At 37.1% G+C, this 22,268-nt stretch overlaps 4 protein-coding genes, 1 long non-coding RNA gene and 1 pseudogene across 8 annotated transcripts; 1 reads left to right on the plus strand and 5 right to left on the minus strand.

The window, feature by feature from the left end:
• Positions 1-1,310: 1,310 nt before the first annotated feature.
• Positions 1,311-3,490, minus strand: LOC119982022 (annotated as a pseudogene).
• A 1,541-nt stretch (positions 3,491-5,031) lies between these two features.
• Positions 5,032-5,806, minus strand: LOC120005627 (auxin-responsive protein SAUR68-like). Its single transcript, XM_038855391.1, has one exon. The coding sequence runs from the start codon at positions 5,510-5,512 to the stop codon at positions 5,075-5,077; it is 438 nt and encodes a 145-aa protein (XP_038711319.1). The 5' UTR covers positions 5,513-5,806; the 3' UTR covers positions 5,032-5,074.
• Positions 5,807-5,938: 132 nt separating this feature from the next.
• Positions 5,939-7,962, minus strand: LOC120008658. Of its 2 annotated transcripts, XR_005470547.1 has the most exons (3): positions 7,455-7,962; positions 6,540-6,664; positions 5,939-6,444 (listed from the first exon to the last, which is right to left on the minus strand). It is a non-coding gene; the product is annotated as an uncharacterized LOC120008658 (long non-coding RNA). The 2 variants fall into 2 exon arrangements; XR_005470546.1 differs by lacking the exon at positions 7,455-7,962 and having other exon boundaries at positions 6,540-7,437.
• A 182-nt stretch (positions 7,963-8,144) lies between these two features.
• Positions 8,145-10,447, plus strand: LOC120006916 (pentatricopeptide repeat-containing protein At1g62260, mitochondrial). The gene has a single exon (XM_038857042.1). The coding sequence runs from the start codon at positions 8,301-8,303 to the stop codon at positions 10,281-10,283; it is 1,983 nt and encodes a 660-aa protein (XP_038712970.1). The 5' UTR covers positions 8,145-8,300; the 3' UTR covers positions 10,284-10,447.
• On the minus strand, positions 10,419-12,275 carry LOC119979869 (UDP-glycosyltransferase 92A1-like). Its single transcript, XM_038822493.1, has 3 exons — positions 10,845-12,275; positions 10,680-10,767; positions 10,419-10,540 (listed from the first exon to the last, which is right to left on the minus strand). The coding sequence occupies exons 1-3, from the start codon at positions 12,273-12,275 to the stop codon at positions 10,419-10,421; spliced, it is 1,641 nt and encodes a 546-aa protein (XP_038678421.1).
• A 2,598-nt stretch (positions 12,276-14,873) lies between these two features.
• On the minus strand, positions 14,874-21,764 carry LOC120008745 (hippocampus abundant transcript 1 protein-like). Of its 3 annotated transcripts, none has more exons than XM_038859124.1 (14): positions 21,470-21,741; positions 19,297-19,408; positions 18,365-18,477; positions 17,696-17,818; positions 17,412-17,617; positions 17,018-17,138; positions 16,836-16,922; positions 16,656-16,736; positions 16,496-16,528; positions 16,224-16,277; positions 16,106-16,147; positions 15,676-15,754; positions 15,534-15,604; positions 14,874-15,147 (listed from the first exon to the last, which is right to left on the minus strand). In XM_038859124.1, the coding sequence occupies exons 1-14, from the start codon at positions 21,641-21,643 to the stop codon at positions 15,040-15,042; spliced, it is 1,404 nt and encodes a 467-aa protein (XP_038715052.1). In that variant the 5' UTR covers positions 21,644-21,741; the 3' UTR covers positions 14,874-15,039. The 3 variants fall into 3 exon arrangements, with proteins under 3 accessions (XP_038715052.1, XP_038715056.1, XP_038715061.1); XM_038859128.1 differs by having other exon boundaries at positions 17,018-17,093; positions 21,470-21,643; XM_038859133.1 differs by lacking the exons at positions 14,874-15,147; positions 15,534-15,604; positions 15,676-15,754 and adding an exon at positions 15,761-16,014 and having other exon boundaries at positions 21,470-21,764.
• Between the last annotated feature and the right edge of the window lie 504 nt (positions 21,765-22,268).

Below are 22,268 nucleotides of genomic sequence, written 5' to 3' on the forward strand. Positions count from 1 at the left end.
TTAACATGTCGTCATGTGATAAATTTATGTGTTTGCGGACATGACGACTCGAGTTTAGACCCATATCAGATACCTAAAAGACAAACTTGGTTAAAAAAAAAACATTGGAATAATCTGCTAAAAACCTTCATTAGTCCTCCAATTATTTAATTAATTTGTATAGTCCACGATCTTACCTTTCTTTCACGCAATGGAAGATAAATCAACGAATTGCATTGACTAATCAAACTGATATTTGAATTGAACAAATTGTTCAAAAGTCGGTTAAAAACCACAATTTTCTTTTGACCATATATGCTATTGTATAAAAGTTATATTTGTCACCAAGATTAAAGTATAAAGGTAAGTTAATTATGAAGATTCGTCTTTTACTTTACAAAGTTAAATATTTTGAATACAAAAGGCCAGATCAGCTGAAAGACATGGCTAATGAATACACACTAAAGGCATAACAAGTTAGAAAATAAGTTTTAAATCTCAGCCGTTGATTAGATTCAACCGCTGAATTAAATGAAGTCCGTATTTTACACCCGCATAAAAGAAATATCATATATATATATTTGTGCTGGCTTTGTTGATTGACCAACAATATTGATTTTGACCAGCAAGACGGCCTTGTTCTTTGAAGAACTAGTGGGCATGGCACATCTACTTTTAAGCAAATTAACCTGATCAATTAGTTGAGATGGCGACTTTGAATGTTATTAGTCATCGTTCTCGGGTTGTTGTTGTTGATGAAGTTCACACTTCTTAAACAAAATAATTGTCAATTTGACCCATCATTGGAGTAGTTGCAATTCCAAATGGCAGGAATTCGCTGCAATTCCTTCTCAAAAATATCTTAAATCATCCTATTTTTCTTCCGAAAACAGCATATATATAGATTATAGGAATATATGTTTATTAACAATTACTAAAGTTATTTATGCATGAAGCCGTAATAAATAAGTGTCATTAAAGATTATGTATAACCTTAAATTATGTCTGAGTGAAATATGCCATTTGAATGAATATGTTATTTTTTTAATAAATTGTGATAATTGACTCAAAATATATTCAATAAGCGCCCAAAATACTTAATAACACATTTTACACGCCATGATTCAACAAAGTTTTAATTGGGTGGAATTGCAACCCCCATCTCAATTATTAATTATGAAATAGTGTGACATCAAGCTATACAAGAAGACAAATTAAAACCATAGAATTTTAATAAGTATATAAAAATCCTAGACGGCTTGACATGATTATGTGATGAAAGCACTTCATTTTTGAATATTCTTCTGGTATCATTTCATTTTCAATCGATGAGCAATGAAAACGTTTCCTTCAAAAGATAAAGAAATTAATTTATCATCAGATTTAATTAGTATGCCTTTACAATTATGCAGTGTTTACAGTATCAGAGAAGAATATGTGTTTCAGAAGCTGCAGATCATTTGTTGGTTTACTTCTTCTTGATGAACAAACGAAGACGATGAGCATCGACTATTTGGAATGGAGATGAGCAATGCTTTCTGTACATCTTCAGTTATATGATGTTGGATTAAACCAATAACATATTCCATTAAGAGGCTCATTACTTGATAATCCAAACTCTTCTTCTGCAAGTCTAAATAGCTCCCGGATGATTTCGTGGTCGAGAAACTGCAGAGGAAGCACAAACCGGATTTGATCAGCAGTGTACACAACAAAGTGACCCTTAGTTGTTGATGATGATGATGATGTGCTGCAACTCGCCACATCTATGACTTCTTTTGTTCTTTGAAATGTAACTCTTTTTCGCCGGATCGCCACAAACTTCTGCCATTTCCGTGCCAATCTGATGAGCTTCTTGGTACTAATCATTCTTACTGTGGGGGAAATGAAATCACAACAGCTAGAGGAATTAATGATCTTAAATCTTGAAGTTCTTGTAGCTGAAATGCTTTGTTTTGTAGAATGCAGAGGAGGTGGATTACTTACTTTATATATGCAAAAAGCAAGAGACAGCCTCATCAATGCTGCTGAACCAATAATGGATGCCATGGGAAGCAAAACCATGTGATGGTAGATGGAATGGACTATTTAGAAGGTGGGCATGTTGAGCTAAGTTTCAGAATTAGCACATCAAGGTGGAACATAAGAGAAGCATCAGAACTGTTTTATGTCTGGTGGTTTGACTACAAAATGGGCTCAAGAACTCTGTGAACCACTTGAAGAAAGAAAATATGATAAGCTGGAATATATGGGTATTCATGATTTTACACAAATATGAAGGTAGAAATGGGAGGCTCCCTTGGCCCCCACATGTACATGAACTACCTAGCAAGTAGAATTTGCAGCTTTTTTTTAGCAGAAATCAAAATCTGCTGTACTTCAAATTCAGAACAACTTTGCATTTAGTAACATCCTTGTTTGACCATCTGATGTAGAACTAGGGGCAAGAGTAATTACAAAGAAACCTGTTAGTGAACTGAGTTTGGTTTAGAGACTAAGACTTGTTGACTTGTATTTATGCTGTTGGACTTAGACTTGTTGACTAATGTAATAATGTTATTTTTATATTTTTGTGTGTTGGATAGTTGTGATCGCCTCATGTATGGCTGGATGTATTTTGCTATGTAAAAATCTAAAGCTTCTCTCATTTAATATTGTAAGAGATTAGCTCGTGCGGTAGAGAGGGAGAGAACTACTTGAAGAAATACAAGTGAAGAAGGTTGAAGAATCACAAGGCAATGTGATGAGTCCGCTGATTGGAACACCAATTTCATCTTTAGACAATTCTAACAGCTTTATCAGCACTTCATTAGAAGGATACTTTGCTTACAATATTAAAGAAGAAGTTTATCAGATTATGTGACTTGCAATGCATAAAGTGGGTTCATTATATAATCTAGTTTTTTAATCAGCAGCAGTAAGTACTAGTTTGGTATGGAACAACAGCAACTAAGTAATCGAAAAGATTGTCTGAGATTTTTAATCTTTGGATTCTTAACAAAAGCAAAATATGATCTGCTTTAAATGCTACAGATCATTTTGTGTTCATCTATCACTTCTTTATGGGGATACAAAGACGACGAACATCTACTGCTACCTAAGTACATTAACAATGCATTCTCTACATCTTTTGCTACATGCCTTCGTATCAATGCAATAATATACTCCATAGAGCTTGCATCACAAGGCAATGTAAGAGTTCCGTCACTTTGTAAATTGTAATCCAAACTCTTCTTCTGCAAGCCTGAATAACTCTCGAACAAAACCTCTCCGATCAATAGTGTACACAACAAAGTGACCCTTAGCCCTTGATGTTGTGCTGCAATTTTCTCTATCTGCATGTCCAGTACTGCTTTCAAATGTCACTCTCTTTTGTCTAATCACTGCAAATCGCTGCCACTTCCTTGCGAAATTGGTGAGCTTCCTTGTACTAATCATCTTTTTGCCTTAAGAAATCAAGATCCAAAAAGAAGAAATAGATCTCTAGTAGTATTTCACACTGAATGGCTGAATGCAGTTGTTTAATTATGCTGCTTAGAAAGCTAATATAAGAACAAATCCATTGAAAGTCACATTCATGAATCTACCCCAGGAGCAGGTATCAATAAGAAACAAAACCCATGTGCATGTTTGGCTGAGTTTACAACTAACACATTAAGAAAGAGACACCAAACCTCATTAGCTATCTTGCTGTCAGTCAGTTTAGCAACAAAATAGGTCCATAACGTTGTGAACCACAAAAGGAGAGATAGTTAGACAAGTTATTTCTTGTATAAATAAGTGTTGTTATCTTGAGAAAAGTTGGCAGAGGTGTGCATGTATAACTGTAGACATATATGTGCAAGAAGGAGGTTCATTGGACCCAGCATGCATAGCCATAAACTCACAAACTGCCTAATGTGAAGAGACTTCTCACAATAATTTTATTTTTGGACGGAAAAGTAGTTTACCTTGTACACCATCAAATTACAGAAGACTTTTTTGATTTTATATTCCTTGAACATGAGCGGGTTGGAAGTTGGAACTTACAATGGAAAGTACTAATTCTGCATTAGCTTGAACAACTAAGAACTGAGTATGATAAAGTTAATAACTAGAAACGAAAATGTGCTGGCATTGGATCCCTTGTTCTTCAACGAAACAAGACGATGAAGAGCAGCAACTTGTAGTGATGGACATAAGCAGAGCTCTCTGTATACTTCTGCAAACACCATTGTGGATTAGCAACATTAAGTACTCCATGAAAAATGCATCACAAGGTACTGTGATTGGTGCATTGCTTGGCAGCCCAAACTCCTCTCTGGACATTTCTAATAGCTTCATGAATGTCTCATTGTTAAGATACACCAAAGGAATCGTAAATCGTTTTCGATCATTTGTGTAGATGACAAAATGACCTTTGCTAGTAACCAGTGGGGCGTTACAGCTTCCTGCATCATCAATTCTCTTTCTCATGATGGTAGCAAACCTTTGCCACTTTTTCGCTAGCTTCATGATTGTCTTGGAGGTGATCATGTTGGTTGAACTAGGGAGATAAGAGAGAACAAGATGGAGGGGATGTAACTGAGAATTCATTATATATGCCCACTTAAACATTTGGACAGTTCCTCACAAAAAAAAAAGAAAAAGAAGAGGACCTCTGGACAGTTCATAGCTAGATAGATTTTCCCAAGAAAATCACTTTAGAGGTATTTGAGCAATTTTGTCTCATTGTGACATTTATCACATTGATCCATTGAAGGAATTTGCATTGTGTTGTACACCAAACAAGACGGTAAACTGACAAGGATAGCCGCATTAGAAAGATGCAAGAACTTACAATAAATTGCAGGGAATACTTGGTTTTTTGAGTCAAGACCAAGACCTCTTGGCATCAACGAAAAGGAGGGTATGAGTACAAATTAGTTATAGCCACTGCAGCTAAGAGTATAGCTATCTATCGATAATGAACATTGCTAAAACAAGAGCAAATGGTTATAACTTCTCCACGGTAAAGTAACAAAGATGAAGAAAGTAAGTATAATTTATCCTTGCTACACCTTTACAGTTATATGTGATTTACAAAAGTAAAAAAATAAAAAAAAATAAAGATCCTTCAGAGGCTACAGATCATTTGTTGTTGGTTTAGTACTTCTTGATGAAGATATGAAGACGACGAGCATCGACTGTCAGCAATGGACTTGAGAAATCCTTTCTGTACATCTTTAGTCACACCACCTTGCATCAACACAATAAAATATTCCATGAAGTTTGCATCACAAGGCAATGTGAGAGGTCCATCACTAGGTAATCCAAAGTCTTCTTCTGCAAGTTTGAGCAACTCTTGAAAAACTTCATGGTTGAGAAACTTCAAAGGAAGAACAAATCGTCTTTCATCATCCGTGTACACAACAAAGTGACCCTTAGGTGTTGTGCTGCAAGCCTCTGCATCTATTACCCCATTGGTTCCGGGAAATGGGATTCTTTTTCGCCTGATAGCGGCTAACTTCTGCCATTTCCTTGCCAAGTTGGTAAGCTTCTTAGTGCTCATCATTCTTAACTTGGAGATCAAAAAATAGATGAAAAATGATCTTGAAGTCTTAAGAGTATTGAATGCTGATTGTTTCAGGGTGTAGAAGGCAATGGAGATAGGTTGCCATATATATTAAACTAGGCCAGAGACGGGCACTTCAATAAAGCTATCTCAATAAAGGATTGGTTGGGAGGCAAAACCATGTGATAGTGGATGTCATAGTGTTTGGGAGGTGGGCATGTTTGGTTAAGTTGTAGCTAATATGTGGTGGAAAAGGGAAGCTGACTGGGCCATAAATGTTCATGCACTTCCTCAAGCAAGCTGGATTAGGATGAGATTGGGAATTCTGGACAGAAATCAAAACCTTCAGCACTGTAAAAATCAGCAGAATACAAATGGGAAGCAAAACCATGTGTATGTTTGGCTATGTTGACAATCAAAACATCAAGAAAGAGAACATATATAACAAAATAGCGATCTTCCTGTTAGGTGGTTGAACAACAAAATAGACTTCTTAAGTTATCTTGACAAGTCTCAAGCTGAAAATGGGATATAATTTTCAATGAAAGAATTTCTGCTTATACTTCGCCTACAAACTAGGCAAAATACAGTCAGTAACCACAAACAAGAGATTGCTTGTGTTGGGTTCTCTGTTCTTCAATGAAAAGACAAGATAAAGAGCAACAACTCGTAGCTATTGTCATTGTTGTACGAGAAATCTTTGACACCTGCTAATGCTAAAAAAGCTCAACTTGTGGAGGGAGGGAGTACTATCTTCATCTAAGTTCACCGAAGTAGGCGTAGATGGAGAAGATGTAGTGGTTGGCTTGTTTCTTCCAGCTACCCTGTTGGTTTCAAGCCACTTTGGATGGTGCCTCAATATATTCCAACAATGCTAGAACTTGAAATCGCTCCCCACAACTTCTCGATACATAAGCCTTCGCCTTCTGAATCTGCATATGTTATCAAACAAAGAACATCAAGCGAGGAAGAAGGTGAATTTCAATATAGGTGTCGACATGAATTTCAATATAGGTATTTTCCTAACCTTATCTTGTTCATTATAACCCAAAGGGCCTGAATTCTCAACTTGATCTACAAATCCCATGAATTTATTCACCGCTGGTGTTTGAATTCTCTTTTCCTCTGTGTTTTTATTAGGAAAAGCGGGGGCTTCAAATAGACAAGTGTTAAAACAAAAAGAAACAATCCAGAACACAAACATTGCCCGCAAAATTAAACAAAAAAGAGAAAGCTATATACCAACAAAAGGTCAATGCCAAATAGAAATTGTTCCATATCAAATATTCCAACAGTTCGATAATGAAGTTATGTAGTGTATGATGCATATAGATGGATTAGCGGCAGCCACTAGTACCATACAGACCAGAATCATACATCATATATTCTGTAGGGTACAGAATATTGGCGCAGGAGAAATGTATCAATAGAAATTTTGAATTTTTCAGATTAAAGCATTTTCAATGAGAGCACAAAAAAGTCCATATCTCCAGCCTGCAAACACGAAATTCTGCTTTGATTCTTGCATTGACAGAGTATTGCAACAAAATAGGATGATTGTGCATCATCTATACTATTTCTTCCCAATAATATCTGATTAAAAAAACTACAATTGCTCTTAAACAACCCCAGCAGAAAGCCATTAATAAACCTCACATAGTTTATAATAATACCCACCAACATCGACAGAAACATACACATGATTATGCAGAAATAGAGAAAAACAAATCAACATTCAAGACAATTAAACTGAAACTAGCATCCCCAATGCTCATTCAGCAAATAAAGTTGGAATCTTTTCAAATACCCAGCTTCATTATACAACAGAACCACCACAAAACAATTAAATTTGCATTAAAAGGAAGTCACATGCTGTAACGAATAAGAAGATTTGTCAGAACAATCGAAACATCCAACCGCAACAATCGTTGGGAACCAATACCTGAGACAGGTAATTCGAATCGCAACCAGTCGCTGTGGATTCGAATAGCAAAAACGAATACCTGAAACAGGTTTCTTTGGCTGGAGCTGAGGTGTGGCGACTAGGGCGGAGAGGCGCGGCTAGCTAGAGGGGTATATCTGTATATGTCCAGGCTCAGACGGAGAGAGTGACCGGACGGAGAAATGAGAAAGTGTGAATATTTCAACGTTTTCCGAGTATACAGATCGAGTATCAGTCTACCATATACCACTTAACAAGTTAACAATGGCAATGCGAAAGAAAAATTGGGCAAATCTGTTGTTTTGGTCTTTCTAATACAGTGCGAGTGCGAGTGCTCTGTAGTAATTGGCGTATGCTTTGACCTCTAACTGTAACGAAAACACAACAAAAGCCAACTCAAATAGTGCTTTTACAAAGTTAGCCTCCAACTCCAATGATCTCCCCAAACAAGCCGGAGAGTAGGAGTTTTGTCGTTTTAATATGCTTAAGACTCCCATGTTGCAAAACCATGGATTTAACAAACAAAAACGTGGATTTCCCTCTTCTTTCTCGTTCGGGCGATACAGCTACATCAGTGTCTGCCGGAGTATTGATGATATGGTATTGCTTTAGGAGTACCTTGCTCCAATATCACCGGCTATCTTTGATTGGGTTGCTCTACGTTCCATCTCTGGATTAGGTTGATGGAACCAGGTCTCCATTAGTTTGACGACTTGTGGTGGCGACTTAAATTCACCGTTTTTTCTAACCGGCACGCCTTGAATCACTCACAGTAGTTACCGCTCTCGCGCGTCTTACCAGCCCCTTCGCTACCACCTTCGCGAGTGAGTTCCTGAAGGGGGACAAATGCGATGCTGTTTCAAAGTCGCCGATCTATTGAGCAAGACGAGAACACAAACCCAGCTCCGTTTCACATGCATTCGCTGTGTTTCCTCACGGTCAAGACCCAACATTTCTTCTCAAAATTCAGAGATATATACGCTAAACAAAAAGATTTCAAATCTGATCCGAACAGGTCGTTTTACTGAAGCTAGGCTTGTGTTTGATAAAATGGTGAACCGAACCATTGTTTCATGGAATTCTATGATAGGCGGGTATGTCAAAAGAAGAGAAATTGCAAAAGCAAGGAAATTGTTCGATGAAATGCCTGAAAGAGACATTGTGTCGTGGAATTTAATGATTCAAGGGTATGTGTCGTGTCATGGAAACAGGTTTCTAGAGGAAGGGAGGAATTTGTTTGATAAAATGCCTGACAGAGATTGTGTTTCATGGAACACCATGATGAGTGGTTACGCAAAGAATGGTAGGATGGACGAGGCATTATGGCTTTTTGATAGTATGCCTGAGAAGAATGTCGTTTCATGGAATGCACTGATTAGTGGGTTTTTACAGAATGGCGATGTGGCAAGTGCAATTGAATGCTTTAAGAGGAGGCCAGAAAAGAATGCAGAATCTTTAAGTGCACTTGTCTCTGGTCTTGTTCAGAATGAGAAATTAGATGAAGCGGAAAGGATTTTGGTCGAGTGTGGAGATGAGGATGGTGGCAATGACTATTTGTTGCGTGCTTACAACACTTTGATTGCAGGGTATGGTCATAGAGGAAGGGTTGATGATGCCAGACACCTTTTTGATCGAATCCCATGTAATCTTGGCCCTCGAAATGGAGACAATGGCACATTTAAAAGAAATGTGGTGTCCTGGAATACAATGATCATGTGCTATGTGAAAGCTGGAGGTATTGTTTCTGCTAGGGAATTGTTTGACCAGATGACAGAACGAGATATTGTTTCTTGGAATACCATGATCAGTGGATATGTTCGTGTGTCAAATATGCAAGAGGCTTCAACTCTTTTCTGCAAAATGCCTTCTCCTGACACCCAGTCTTGGAACTCAATGATCTCAGGGTTTACTGGGATTGGCAATCTCGAACTTGCTCGTAGTTACTTTGAGAGAATGCCCCAGAAGAATGTGATCTCGTGGAATTCAATGATAGCTGGATATGAGAAAAATGAAGAGTATAAAGAGGCTGTTAAGCTTTTCATTCAGATGCAATTTGAAGGAGAAAAACCTGATCGACACACGCTATCTTCAGTTCTCAGTGTGTGTTCTGGGATGGTTGATCTGCACCTGGGCAAGCAGATTCATCAGATGGTTACAAAGATGGTTCTTCCAGATGTGCCAATTAATAACTCACTTATCACAATGTATGCAAGATGTGGAGAAATAAATGAGGCTCAGACCATTTTCAATGAGATGGAACTGCCAATAGAAGTGATCACTTGGAATGCCATGATTGGAGGATATGCATCTCATGGTTTTGCAGCAGAGGCCTTGGAAGTTTTTAAATTGATGAAGAGGTCTTATGTGCAGCCCACATACGTAACATTTATATCAGTTTTGAGTGCCTGCGCTCATGCAGGACTGGTTGAAGAAGGCAAGCTGCTTTTTAAATCCATGGTTAATGAATACGGAATCCAGCCAAGGCTTGAACACTATGCTTCCCTCGTTGACGTCATTGGTCGGTCTGGGCAGCTTAATGAGGCCATGGATTTGATCAATAACATGCCATTTGAACCAGATAAGGCTGTGTGGGGTGCATTACTGGGTGCTTGTCGTGTGCACAACAACGCAGAGTTGGCTAGAGTTGCAGCGGAAGCATTGATTAAACTGGAACCAGAAAGTTCGGCCTCGTATGTGTTGCTTTACAATATGTTCGCTGAACTAGGACAGTGGGATGATGCGACAGAAGTGAGGATGATGATGGAAAGAAATAATATCAAGAAGGAAGTAGGTTATAGTTGGGTAGATTCATCATCGCTTGTATCATAGTTTGTACTTGACATAGAAGCACTGATTATGCCAACACATCCGCTGTACTAGATTGAATCTCTGGGTTCATCAATGTCTCCAGCAAGAACTGAAATTTATCAATTATCAGTTCCTATGTAAGATCGCCAAGTTAATCTAAAAAATCCTCTTGTTGTTGTTGATCTCTTTCTTGCCTTCGAGAACTAGATCTTCCTGGTAATGATGCTGACACCTGCTGGTACAGCAGCAAGATTGAATCTCTCTGTCCATCAACTTCTCTGGCAAAGATTGAAATTTATCAAATCTAGTAAGTCGAATATGATTATGAAGGATGAGGTATGTAATTTATGGAGAACACAACAACAGCCATACCTTTATAAATTTGATAATGGATTCAGATTTTGATACAACTGATACTTTTTTCGGACGACACCACCAAAGAAAGCTTGTTAATGAAAAAAGAAAGCGCAGACATAACAAAGAGGTGCACAGAATCGAACAGGAACTGAAAACATCGCAACCAAATAATCACTGGAATGAGTTATTGTTGTTCTTTGTGAGAGCAGATTGTTATTTGTTTGCCAGCTCTGCTGCATTCAGGAATTCAGTCATGGCTTTGAGGGATGGTCCTTCATAACCGTCTCCTTCTCGTATAGCTTCTCCCATTTTCTCTTTCATTTCACTGGCTTTCCTTCTCATATCTTCTCCTTTTTCTGTGTTTCCTAGTACCATATTGATCACTCCTGCAATGTGTTCAGGTTCTATGATAGCAGACTCAATCCCTCTAGCAACCTCAACACAAACTCCTACCTCCTTTTCCAGCATGTGGGAGTTAAAGAACTGCTCTGCAGCCAGTGGCCACCCGATGATTGGAGTTCCTGAGCACAGGCTCTCCAGCATTGAATTCCAACCACAGTGGCTCAGGAATGCACCTACTGATTTGTGAGATAGAATGTCCCGCTGTGGTCCCCACTTGTGTATAAGAAAGCCTTGATTCTTCTCTTTGATTCTATGTTCAAACCCATCAGGGAACCATTCTGATCTGATTTGTTCATTTGGATCGAAACCAATCGGTGACCGAACAACCCAGATGAATGCCTTGCCACTTGCCTCTATGCCTCTCGCCAATGCTACCATCTGTGAAGGTAAAATTGTGTACTGCGACCCAAAAGATACATACAAAACTGAACCAGGCTGATGCGAGTTTAGCCAAGAAATAGAACTATCAGTTTCCGAAACAACTTTCTTCTGCATGATGGAGCTGACTGGTCCGATGGGCCAGCAAGGCCTCCCTCCCATTTTCCTCCTAAAATATGTCACACCAGTTTGTCCCAACCCCTCTATGCTGTTTAACAGGATTGCATCTGAGCGCAAGCAAAATGCGAATTGGCGCACACGGAAGAGATACCAAGAATCAGTACCATCAGTGAACTTGAGGTCATTCCCAAGTTGTGATAGTTGAATTTGGGCTGCCTCAGGAAAGTCAGGCAGCGTGAACTCCTTTTCTTCAGTCTTGCATTGGAGCATATTCAGAGAAACCGAGACGTAGGTGGCCATGCTATAACCTGGTCCGGTTATGAATACTGAATGGTAGATTCCCAGCTCATGAGCAACTTCCACTGTCCACGCCAGGAAGACATCACAAATGATGCACACAGGGGCATGGCCATCTTGTTTGGTCATGTCAATGATGAAGTCTCTGAAAGGAGATCGAAGAGCTTCTGAGGCTTCCAAGAGGCAAACCATCGATTCATAAGATGCTGAATCAGTGTTTTCAACCCCAGGTGGGAGACCATACTTGGTTCCCTGGAAAGGAATCTCAGCAAGTTGTATGCTGGATTCAGAAGGAAGTGAAGATTTGAGTTTCTGGATGTTTAGAGGCGTATTCACAACAGTTATGGTGTAGCCTGGCCTCTTCTCTAGTTGTCTAGCTAATGCCATGAAAGGGTTCATATGTCCTTGAGCCATGAAGGGGAACATCACAATTTGTCTTGCTTCTCTCTCTGTCGCCATGACTATGGTTGCTTGAACGGCAGAGAGGACTCAGGAGGGCTTAGCAGTGCCAGTATCTTACATTCATGCCTTTAAATAATACACATGCAAGAATGCTTGTATGACTACAAGATATTTAGAATCTGCTTCAGATATGATGTGCAGAATGCAGAGAGGAATTTATGGTAATAAATCAATAAAATCTGGCTCTTAAAATTTAATGATTTCATCCATCACAAAATCATTGATTTTTTTCCCATAACATATCTATATATATATAGAAATTCTCCAGTAAAAAAAGGTGTACAAATATATAACAACCTACCCCAATCTCTTCTCTAGCTGTCTAGCTAATTCCATTAAGATGTTGATATGGTTTACTCTAAAGAGCCAAACTCTCTTGATTTATTACCTTAAATGCATGCCCATCATTTTTTTTTTATATCTCCATTCACAAAGAGAAATAAATAGGTACAGGATACACACAAATAACATTAGCAAACAAAACTTCAAAAAAAAAAAAAAAAACATTAGCAACCAAGAACTTACAAGTAGGGATGGCAACGGGGCGGGACGGATCATGGTCGCTCTGCCCCCGCCCCGCACCTCTAGGTGGTGCCCCACGCCCCGCTCAGCCCCACATGTGAGGGCGACTTTTGTGCCCTGTCCCCGCCCCGCACCTCCAGGTGGTGCCTCGCATGTCGGGGCGACTTTTACACCCTGTCCCGGCCTCTCCCTACCCCGCGGATACCCGCGCCTCTCCCCCGCAGCTCCAGGTGGTGCCTCGCACCCGGCATGTCGGGACAACTTTTACGCCCTGTCTCCGCCCTGCATGTTCGAACTTGAGACTTCTTCTAGTTGGGAGAGTAATGAATTAACCAACAAGCCAAAACTACTTTCATGTTACATTTACCAACTAATTAAATTATTATCTTTACATACCACGTATTATTTTTTAACACAATTAAATAATTTTAGTTTTACTTAATGGGTATTGATTTTAAATTTTATATTATTCACATCTATAGTTTTAAATTGTTTAATTTTATACTTTATTTTATAAAATCTTAGGGTCTTAAGATTTTATCAACATTTATGAGCAGATGGTCATATTATGGCTGTAGGGTTTAGTGCTTGGGTTTAGGGTTTAGGGTTTAAGACCTTTAGGGTTTAGGGTCTTTAGGGTTTTGGGGTTTAGTGTTTAAGGCCTTTAGAGTTTTGAAGATTAGGATTTAGGAGTATAGGATCATATTTAACTTAAGATTTAAGGTCATATATTTTTATCAAGATCAATTCAATTGACGTAGAAATAGATATTAGAGAGTCATATTTAACTTAGGGTTTAAGGTAAGCTTTTATCAACATTTATTCAATCTAATTAAGAGTATGATAAAATTATGTTTAGGGACTTAGGGTTTAGGTGTTACTTTGATTTTAATAATAATATCAAATTAAAATATGTTTAGACAAATAAATATTTTTCTATATTATATATATATATATATGTATGAATATCTATAGCGGGGTGGGGTCAGGGATCGAGGCAGGGCTGGTCGAGTTGGGAGGCATACCCGCCCCGGCCCAGCCTTGCAGCAGGTTGAGATTGTTTGCCCCGACTCGCACCCTATCATGTTGTTCAATGAATTAAAAAAGGCCCTAAACCCTGGAGTTTTTTTTTACCAAAATAGCACTTTGGGCATAAATAAATACCTATATAACACTGGTATCAAATTTATTACCACAATAGCACTCTACGTCATTCCTAATGACTTGACTAGTTATGTATTTTTACAATCACGCCAATTTAATTGGTATGATTGAATTTTGATCAATCATGCCACTCACAACGGGAGCTTCTTTCCACAGCGGGAGGCATTTAGCCTCCTGCTTCTTCTTTTTTTTGTTTTTTAATGATGTGGACCCCACATCATCATTACATTTTATTATTTTTTAATACCGTGGGTCCTACAAGTAATATTTATAACATTAATTTCTTTTAATATTTAAAACATTAATTTCAGTTTTGATATAAAAACAAATTATAACTAATTTTAATAATAAATTATATTTATTAGCTTAAATATAATTTTAATACTTAAAATTATTTTTAACAGTTTTAATACTATAAAAAAATTTTAACAGGTATAATACTTAAAATAAAGAAATATTAATATTTTATTAATTAAAAATTAAAAATATTTATTAATTAATACTTAAAATTAATTTTAATAAGAATTATATTTATTAGATTAATTTTAATATGAAAATAAAAATAATATTATAATACTTTATTTCAATAGTTTTTCCGCTAGCGTCAGTTTTTAATGCACCAAACACCTCACAACATATTTAATGCACCAAACACCTTACAACATATTTCACAGCTTTAAGTTCAACATATTTTTCACAGCATTTCCGCTAGCATTGAAAATCAAAATTTCCACTCTGCCAAGCAGAGCCTAATATTTTTGCCGAGTTACGCCGTTGTGAGTAGCGTGAATGAGCAAAAAACTCCTAAACCCTGTCATGCTGTTCAAGGAATTAGAGACCAAAATGATGCCACTGCCCCTGTCATGCTGTACAGCCCTGATCAGATATTCCTGTCATGCTGTACAGCCCTGATCACAAATATTCTTTTCTATGGAGAGATTTATGCAAAGATGTAAATGTAATTAAACATAGAGATTTAACACATCATATGCAAACATGAGTTCCAAGTGGAACAAACTAATATACCTGATTGTATTCTATCTGCTGCTAAAGTACATTCTTAGATTGGTTCATTCTAGGGAGAAGCTACTTCTAAATCACATACATCATCCTCAATTGCTGCAGCCTTTGTGCTTGAAGTTGGAGCAGCCCTTATCATACAACTCTGAATGAACGCGATTATCTGCAAGAGTTTATACATTTTCTGGTATTAGATCCACAGAGTAAAAGAAATATTTAGATTTTCCAGAAGCTTACTTAAGTTTTTAGTAAGTAAATATACAATACTGGATTAAAAGTTAAAAAGTCTTCTAAATGAATCTACTGCTACCTTCCTGCTTTAAATCCTCTGATTGTTCAATGAATTAAAAAGGCATTTTCCATTTACTTTCCAGAATTCTTCAACAGTGTAAATAACTTCTATATGACATGATTTTGGAAGAAAACAGTCACTATCTTAAGAACCAATGACTTAATGTTTGAGTTTGAATGGTAGAACTGAGAAGTCAATCTTCTGTTATGGAATGTGGCCAATTACAAAGTCGTAGTCAATTAGATACGGGCTTTTACCGTAGCAAATCCAATGCACAGGATACTGAATCCAGGGAAATAGAATGGTGCTCCTTCAGACAAGAACATAGCTGAGAAGAAAACGAAGTTATTTCTAGTTACACAAGTTCACAACTAATTCAGAAAAAAGTTTCGAAAGTACCTGTGAGAGGACTAAAAATTAATGGGGCAACAATGCTGGCAAAGGAAGTTATGCCTGAAATGCATCCTTGAGCTTTCCCCTGGTATGAGGTTCAGCCAAATTAAAAGACATAAAAACTACTTGTCTTGTAGTCATAAAATTATGATAGAAAAAGATGGTGCAAGTGTGGATGGTCCTATATATATATACACTTTCCCTCATCCAGCAAGGTTATCTGAAAATTCTATCAGAGGAGCTTCAAGTTCGGACATTCAAGGATAAGGTTGGCCTGAGTGGATTGTTTTACATTCTTCAAGAGCTAAATGCATTCACGGCAATGCAACAGGTTTTTCTGTGATCCTTTAAGGTATCAAACAAAGATGTAAATTGTTGATCAAGTTTAATGTGATGATAACTTTACACAATTAGAAGTGTTCTTAGGTGGACTTACTTGTTCGTTGGGCCCAACTTGTTTCGACGCAATGCTACGTAACTGTGATAAAAAAATTCTGTCAGTACGTAAATCCATCGATGGAACAAAGCCTCTTGAAATATATGTAGCAACTTACACTTGGAGCGACTAGAAGTTGAAAAGCAGAAAATACAGTAATTGCCAATGGAACCTGCCCGCAACAGAATGGTTCTTCTAAGAATTATAGTCATATGAAGTAAAAGCTAAAGCAAATTCAGGATCATTTGGAGGAACGACTAACGAGACCCCGACAATGTAATATATGGAATTATTTCAGTAGATTCAGTATAAATGCGAAGCAGAATTTCTCGATCATAAGAAAAAATTATGACATATAAGAGTGGGTTTAAAAAGTTGAAGAAAAATTACCCATGCTGACCAAGAAATGCTGTAAATTATAGTCTGCACAAAAGTATATAGATATTTTCAGCACTTTCTTTCCATGCAAATGAATACAGTCATTAACACGAAAAGAGTCTGGAAATATGAGTCAAATTTATGTGTAGCAGACTGAATTTATGGCTCATACATTTACGCTGCCCACTAGGAGACCTATTGAGAGTAACCTTTCCTCTCCCATAGCAGGTACCAAAATGGGCATTAGAATCAACTGCAGGATTCATGAGACCAAGAATGACAATCAGTTACTACAGTTTAAAAAATTCATCAAATACAGCTGACTATTAATAGGGAGAGGGGAAAGGTTAACCTGTGACAGAGTCCCTGCAACTGCCATAATTAGCATTAAGTCAGCATACTGATTTTTGTCATACTGAAAGCGGGCCTTCAAGAAATACTGCATTGAACAGTCCATCCAAGGTGATAGGAAAAAATGATTTCATCGGAAATAGTTTGAAGGAAAAAAGCAATAAAGAAACCACTGAAAATTACCATTAAAGAAGATATCATCCCACTTTCTGCGAGACTATGGAAGAATGCAACAACTGCTACTTGGGATAATGTGACGCTGCAACACAAGATGTTTTTTGTCCCGGTTTCAATTATCTCAAACCTTGGCAATTGGAAAGAATATTGATATAACTGTAAAAAGTCTGTATAATTGTGGTGAAGTTTCAGAAACTCTTATAAGACAGTCATATATACGATTCACTAGGTCATCCCCAAGAAGAATAATAAAAGCATTGCTCTCCATTGATTAGTGGAACTAATCAGATAGCTGCCTTTTAGTGCAAATGAGTGATTGAAAACATAATTAATGCTACTAGGTTCGCAATTGAAATTGTTTATCTGCAAAATCCAATTGAGGGGATGTAAGCACTCATACCTACTCTTCAGCAAGCAAACGAGATCTCCAACCGATGGAATTTTCTTGAACACTGGTATGTGCCTTGGTGAATCACAATCAACTTGTACCATATTATCTGGTCCTTCCTTCAAGATTGGCTGTGTGAGACCACTACCTTTTTCTATGCTTTCCTTAAGAAAAACTCTCATGTAAACAGCAGCAGCCATTGAGACAAAAGCGGCAACCTAAGTTTCAAAGGAACTAAGAATGTCACAATGAAAATGGAAATTAATCATAAAATGAAAGTGACTTATGTGTATAACCTGGAATGCCAAAGCTGGAGAAATGAAGCGAGCAGCTAAGGTTCCACAGACAAGTGCAGTTGAGGTCACACCAGATAGAATTGCAAATGCCGATGCCCTTTTTCCCTCTGAAATCACATCTGCCTGAGAAACAGCAGTGAAGATCAAACTAAGCTTCATTGCATCAAGTACTATATGGACCAGAAAAACATCAACAAGAAACCTCCATCATCATCATCATTCGAGCCTTTATCCCAACAAGAAGAAACCTTACTTCAAAAATCTTTGAGGTTGTGTACATGAGCAGTTTATATTATCTTTCACTGCTAAAATCCAAAGCTACAATTTTTTCATTACTTTTCTTCTTTCTCATCTATATCACACTCTTGACTTCCATCCATTATATATTAACGCTTTCATGAAGCTAGTTCAACTTTCTTATGCTAAATTTTCAGGACCAAATATGGATTACGATTGAGAATCTGTTAAATAGGCTGATCTGGTGATTTTTTACATATGATATGGATTTGGGTTTTGAAAATAGAATGAACTCTAAACTAAAACACCCATTGACTCCATTGTCATTCCTATCCCTCATTCTTCTAATCAAATCTAAAGTAAGAACCAAAGAAGTACAAAAATGGCAGTAATGCAAGTGAATGGGGAAGATTTCGAGGAGAAAATCATTACCACGTAAGCAAGGGCAAGGCAGTTTGTGCTGCCCTCGGAGACCATAGCAGTGAGTGTCCTGAGCACATAGTAGGCAAAGAAGAAATTGGTTTCCCTGCTATACGCCAAAATCACTGCACATACAACAATAAGTAAGTAACTATAATATGGGCTTAATCACGGACGTTCGGCCCACTTGTCCTGGAAATGGGCCTCAGTTTGGAAACGATAATTCAGGCCCAATCAAATTTGATGGGCCAAAGTTTAGTGGTTGCTTACTGGCCTTAAGACGCGTGCAAGGCAAAAACTTTGAAGGTTGGGCCTTTTCTATGTTCAGGCCCAGCTAGAGCTAGCCGCCTATACCTAGAAAAAATTGATTTTTACACACCATTGTGCTGGGAGGTCACCGTGAATGTGACTTCTCCACCACATCCTACACCATAAAATCTACACGCCCACCAATAGGGATGAAAGTGACTTCTCCACCACATCCCACATAAGATCAACACGTCCACCGGACGGGAGTTAAGGCCCCTACAATAGAAGTCACTGCAACTTTAATCGCAAACGTCCAATCTGTTTATCAGTATGACCGGGTTCACACAATTTTTTTAAGATTGACTCGCTTTCTGCCCACCACGTCCACTGCTTCTTTCGCGTCCCTATTTTGAGGAGATTTAACCTACTTTTCGAATCGAGCTTCGACAGAGCAGGGATTGAGCCTCCTAAGAAGGCGACGAACTAAGCTTATGGCCTGTCAAAACCCGGCTCAGCACGGTCCACTTTCATCCCTACTGCCACCAGTGTGTACAACACTAAGGATATAAGGTAGATAATGTTTTTGGGGCCACAACGCACTTAATTAAATAAAAAACTTTCAAATGTGATAATTATATTATAATTATTAAGGAAAGGAAAAAAGATGAGGAGAAAATTATGGTGTAGATGCAGACCTAGAGGAACAATGGAGAGGGTCAAGGGGAGTGTGAGCAAAGCTTTCCTTCCATACACATCTGATAGATTTCCAATTACTGGCATCATCACCACCGTCCCCAATCCTATCACCTGCAATTAATTAATTAATAATTTTAATTAAAATATTTCAATTCCTCAAAATAAAATTCATCTGGTATTCATTCTCAAATTGCATAGTTTTTGTTTATTATCTTTCATGAAAAAAAATCTAAATTCTAAGAGATATATATATATTTATTATCTCTTATGAAGAAAAAAAAAATCCAAATTTAATTGTCTTGGAGATTAATAATTGAAAAGAGTTTAAGAAACGGAAAAGGATTTGCTGGAATTATTTCAGCAATTCCACCAAATCTACACCATTAAATGGTGTGGGTGTAGTGTTGTCAAATCAATGTATTGTTGCATTGGATGGTGTAGATCTGATGAAATTCCTAGAATAATTCCAGCCCTCCTATCCCTAAGAAACCAATTTGCTAGTTCCTATCATGTTGACACATGTCGGGAATAAGGTGACAGAGAAAGGTTGGAGAAGGTTCAAAAATAATAAATATTACAGAACACGACATGCTTGGACATTTGTAAAAGCAATTTTTTTTATATAAATTTGTAAAAACAAGTTAATTTTACAAGATAAACCAGATGTTTATCATGTTTATCTTGTAAAAATCTGGTTTTTTTTTTCTCCATATTTTGGACGTTAGCTACATGGAACAATAGGCTACTGCTGAAACAATGAAGAATTTTTTGAATTGACATAGGAAATTGGGACCTCTTTCATACATACCTTTGATATTAATATAACTAATTGAGACTCTTCTCTTATCTAAAATCCACAATATTTATTCTCTATATACCATATCATATGTTTTCTTCAAGTTTATAAATGGTAAATGAATATCTTTTTCGTTCTTTTTATATTTTTCAAGAAATCCGTTTAATAAAAATATCGTATCATTGTTGATCGTCCATGCATAAAAAAATATGTTTTTGAATACCGTAAATATCGATCTCAATCTTTGTTCCACAAGTCTTTCCAAATGTTTTCAGGAAAAAAAAAGAAGAAGTCAAAAATGATATTTTTGAAGACTTTGTAAAACAAGACAATTTTTGCAATTAAGAGGTTTCGTACGTATATGAGAGTATGAGACAAACCTCTTTTCGTTTGAGGTGACATAGGAACATGGAAAAGAAAGATAAGAAGTTGGATTTTATGGTTATGTAGAGATGGACCCAAAAATTAAGTGAAAATCGTAGGTTACATGTGATCTATATGAAATCGTGTACATTGATCATCTCAATACTTGAAATAATTGGATCTATCTCGGCATTTGGGATTATTGAGACAAAAATAATAGATTTTGTAATAGCTCTGCTTTTTCAAGTGGTAGGATTTTGTGGGTTGTGTTTGGTGTTAGGTTTGAAATTAGGGTAGAGACAGCACAACAGTGACTCATGCAGTGGTAGTAGTTACGCGTGGATAAAGAGAATTGAGATTGGGATATTTTGACAGAAAAGGAATCGATGGTAATAAAACAAAATAATAATAATAATATCCAACGAAAAACGGTAAAAACTAAAAAGGTCGTTAGACAGAATATTCTTCCATCTCCATGACTTTTCAGTTGAAAAACTAAAAAGGTCGTTAGACAGAATATTCTTCACGCTTTTTAAAATGTTGTTTAGAGACAAATGCTAGCAAGAGTGGTGTAAATGATAATTAATTTTGATAAAGGAGATTCTTACCAACACTTGAGAATTAAATAATGCTTTTTATATTATATGATATTAAATTCAAAATATCTATTAAAAAAAACACTACTTATTTTAAAACAATATTCTTCATGAAAATATATAGAATGAAAATTATTATTTTTTGACCAATTATATACATCCTAATTTTTTATAACTCAATTGGGTGGTATTGAAGTAAAGGTCTTGCTAGTTGTGACCCATAACGAATAATATCCTTGATGAGTTTCGGTGTGGATTTCTAAAGGTTTAAAGAAGGAAAAATATTTTAAGAAACTAGACCCAGAAAACCCATTTTACAAATTAAGGGAATTAACAAGATATGAATATTTACTTAACAGAGACAACATGGGGAGAGAGAGGTGTATGTATATGTCAATATGTGTATGTATGACTTACTGCTTGTTGGATTCCGGTGAGGTAAATGGCAAGAGAGCATTGATCTTGATGAGCAGGACAAGTAGCGGAGATGGTGACATCTGTAATTGCCGGAATCACAATGAAAGCAGCAAAGCAAGACATGAACACCGTCACAAAGAGGTGGCTCAGCCCTGCCCATACCTTCTTCTCCATATTATCTTTCAAGATTGTGAATTAGATTTTCTACACCCTCTCTCTCTCGCTCTCTCGGTAGCTAAACAGTACAGTGAGTGCTCAACTACTATTCCTATGAAAATTGAACGGATATTTTGTGTAATTTAAGAGGCTAGCTAAAGAGGAAAACAACAAAACAGTGATAGGATGAAAAAATGTGAGATTCCGGTGCTCCTCTTTAGTTGTAAAAAGTCTAAAAGGCAGTGTGGAAGCCCCATCCCCATGTAAAGAAATACTTTAGTTTCTAAGTTTTTTTTTTTTTTGTTGTCAGGCACATACACAACTAACCAAAAGAAGAAAAGAGACCAAAACAGTGGTCAGGAGGGTCATGTTTGGTATCTAACCATACTTTAGTTTCTAAGTTACTGTGCCTAACAAATGGACCACTGAATTGATTCTTTCCCAAAATATCTTTATCTTCTTCTCATTGTTAATTTGTCATTGTGGATTCAAAAGGCTTGATATATGATGACAAATCCTGAGGCCCATAACATATTGGGCCTTGAATGCTAAAGCCCAAAACAATAGGCCCAAAATTTTAATATGAGATTATGACCTGTGCAATTCTTCCATCACATGCTTTGTAGTAATTTGCTGTCCAAAT

The sequence above is a fragment of the Tripterygium wilfordii genome, chromosome 2 (genome assembly GCF_013401445.1).
Source record: "Tripterygium wilfordii isolate XIE 37 chromosome 2, ASM1340144v1, whole genome shotgun sequence".
NCBI lineage: Eukaryota > Viridiplantae > Streptophyta > Magnoliopsida > Celastrales > Celastraceae > Tripterygium > Tripterygium wilfordii.

What these genes read in the sequence shown, in the direction of transcription:
- LOC120006916 (XM_038857042.1), top strand. Translation starts at nt 8,301, where the DNA reads ATGCGATGCTGTTTCAAAGTCGCCGATCTATTGAGCAAGACGAGAACA.
- LOC119979869 (XM_038822493.1), bottom strand. Translation starts at nt 12,275, where the DNA reads ATGGCGACAGAGAGAGAAGCAAGACAAATTGTGATGTTCCCCTTCATG. An exon ending in TCCTGAATGCAGCAGAGCTG is followed by an intron (nt 10,768 to 10,844) that starts GCAAACAAATAA and finishes CGATGTTTTCAG; the next exon opens with TTCCTGTTCGATTCTGTGCA. An exon ending in GGTGGTGTCGTCCGAAAAAA is followed by an intron (nt 10,541 to 10,679) that starts GTATCAGTTGTA and finishes AATCTTTGCCAG; the next exon opens with AGAAGTTGATGGACAGAGAG.
- LOC120005627 (XM_038855391.1), bottom strand. Translation starts at nt 5,512, where the DNA reads ATGATGAGCACTAAGAAGCTTACCAACTTGGCAAGGAAATGGCAGAAG.
- LOC120008745 (XM_038859124.1), bottom strand. Translation starts at nt 21,643, where the DNA reads ATGGAGAAGAAGGTATGGGCAGGGCTGAGCCACCTCTTTGTGACGGTG. An exon ending in GGATGATATCTTCTTTAATG is followed by an intron (nt 16,923 to 17,017) that starts GTAATTTTCAGT and finishes TGTTCAATGCAG; the next exon opens with TATTTCTTGAAGGCCCGCTT. An exon ending in TTGCAGGGACTCTGTCACAG is followed by an intron (nt 16,737 to 16,835) that starts GTTAACCTTTCC and finishes TGAATCCTGCAG; the next exon opens with TTGATTCTAATGCCCATTTT.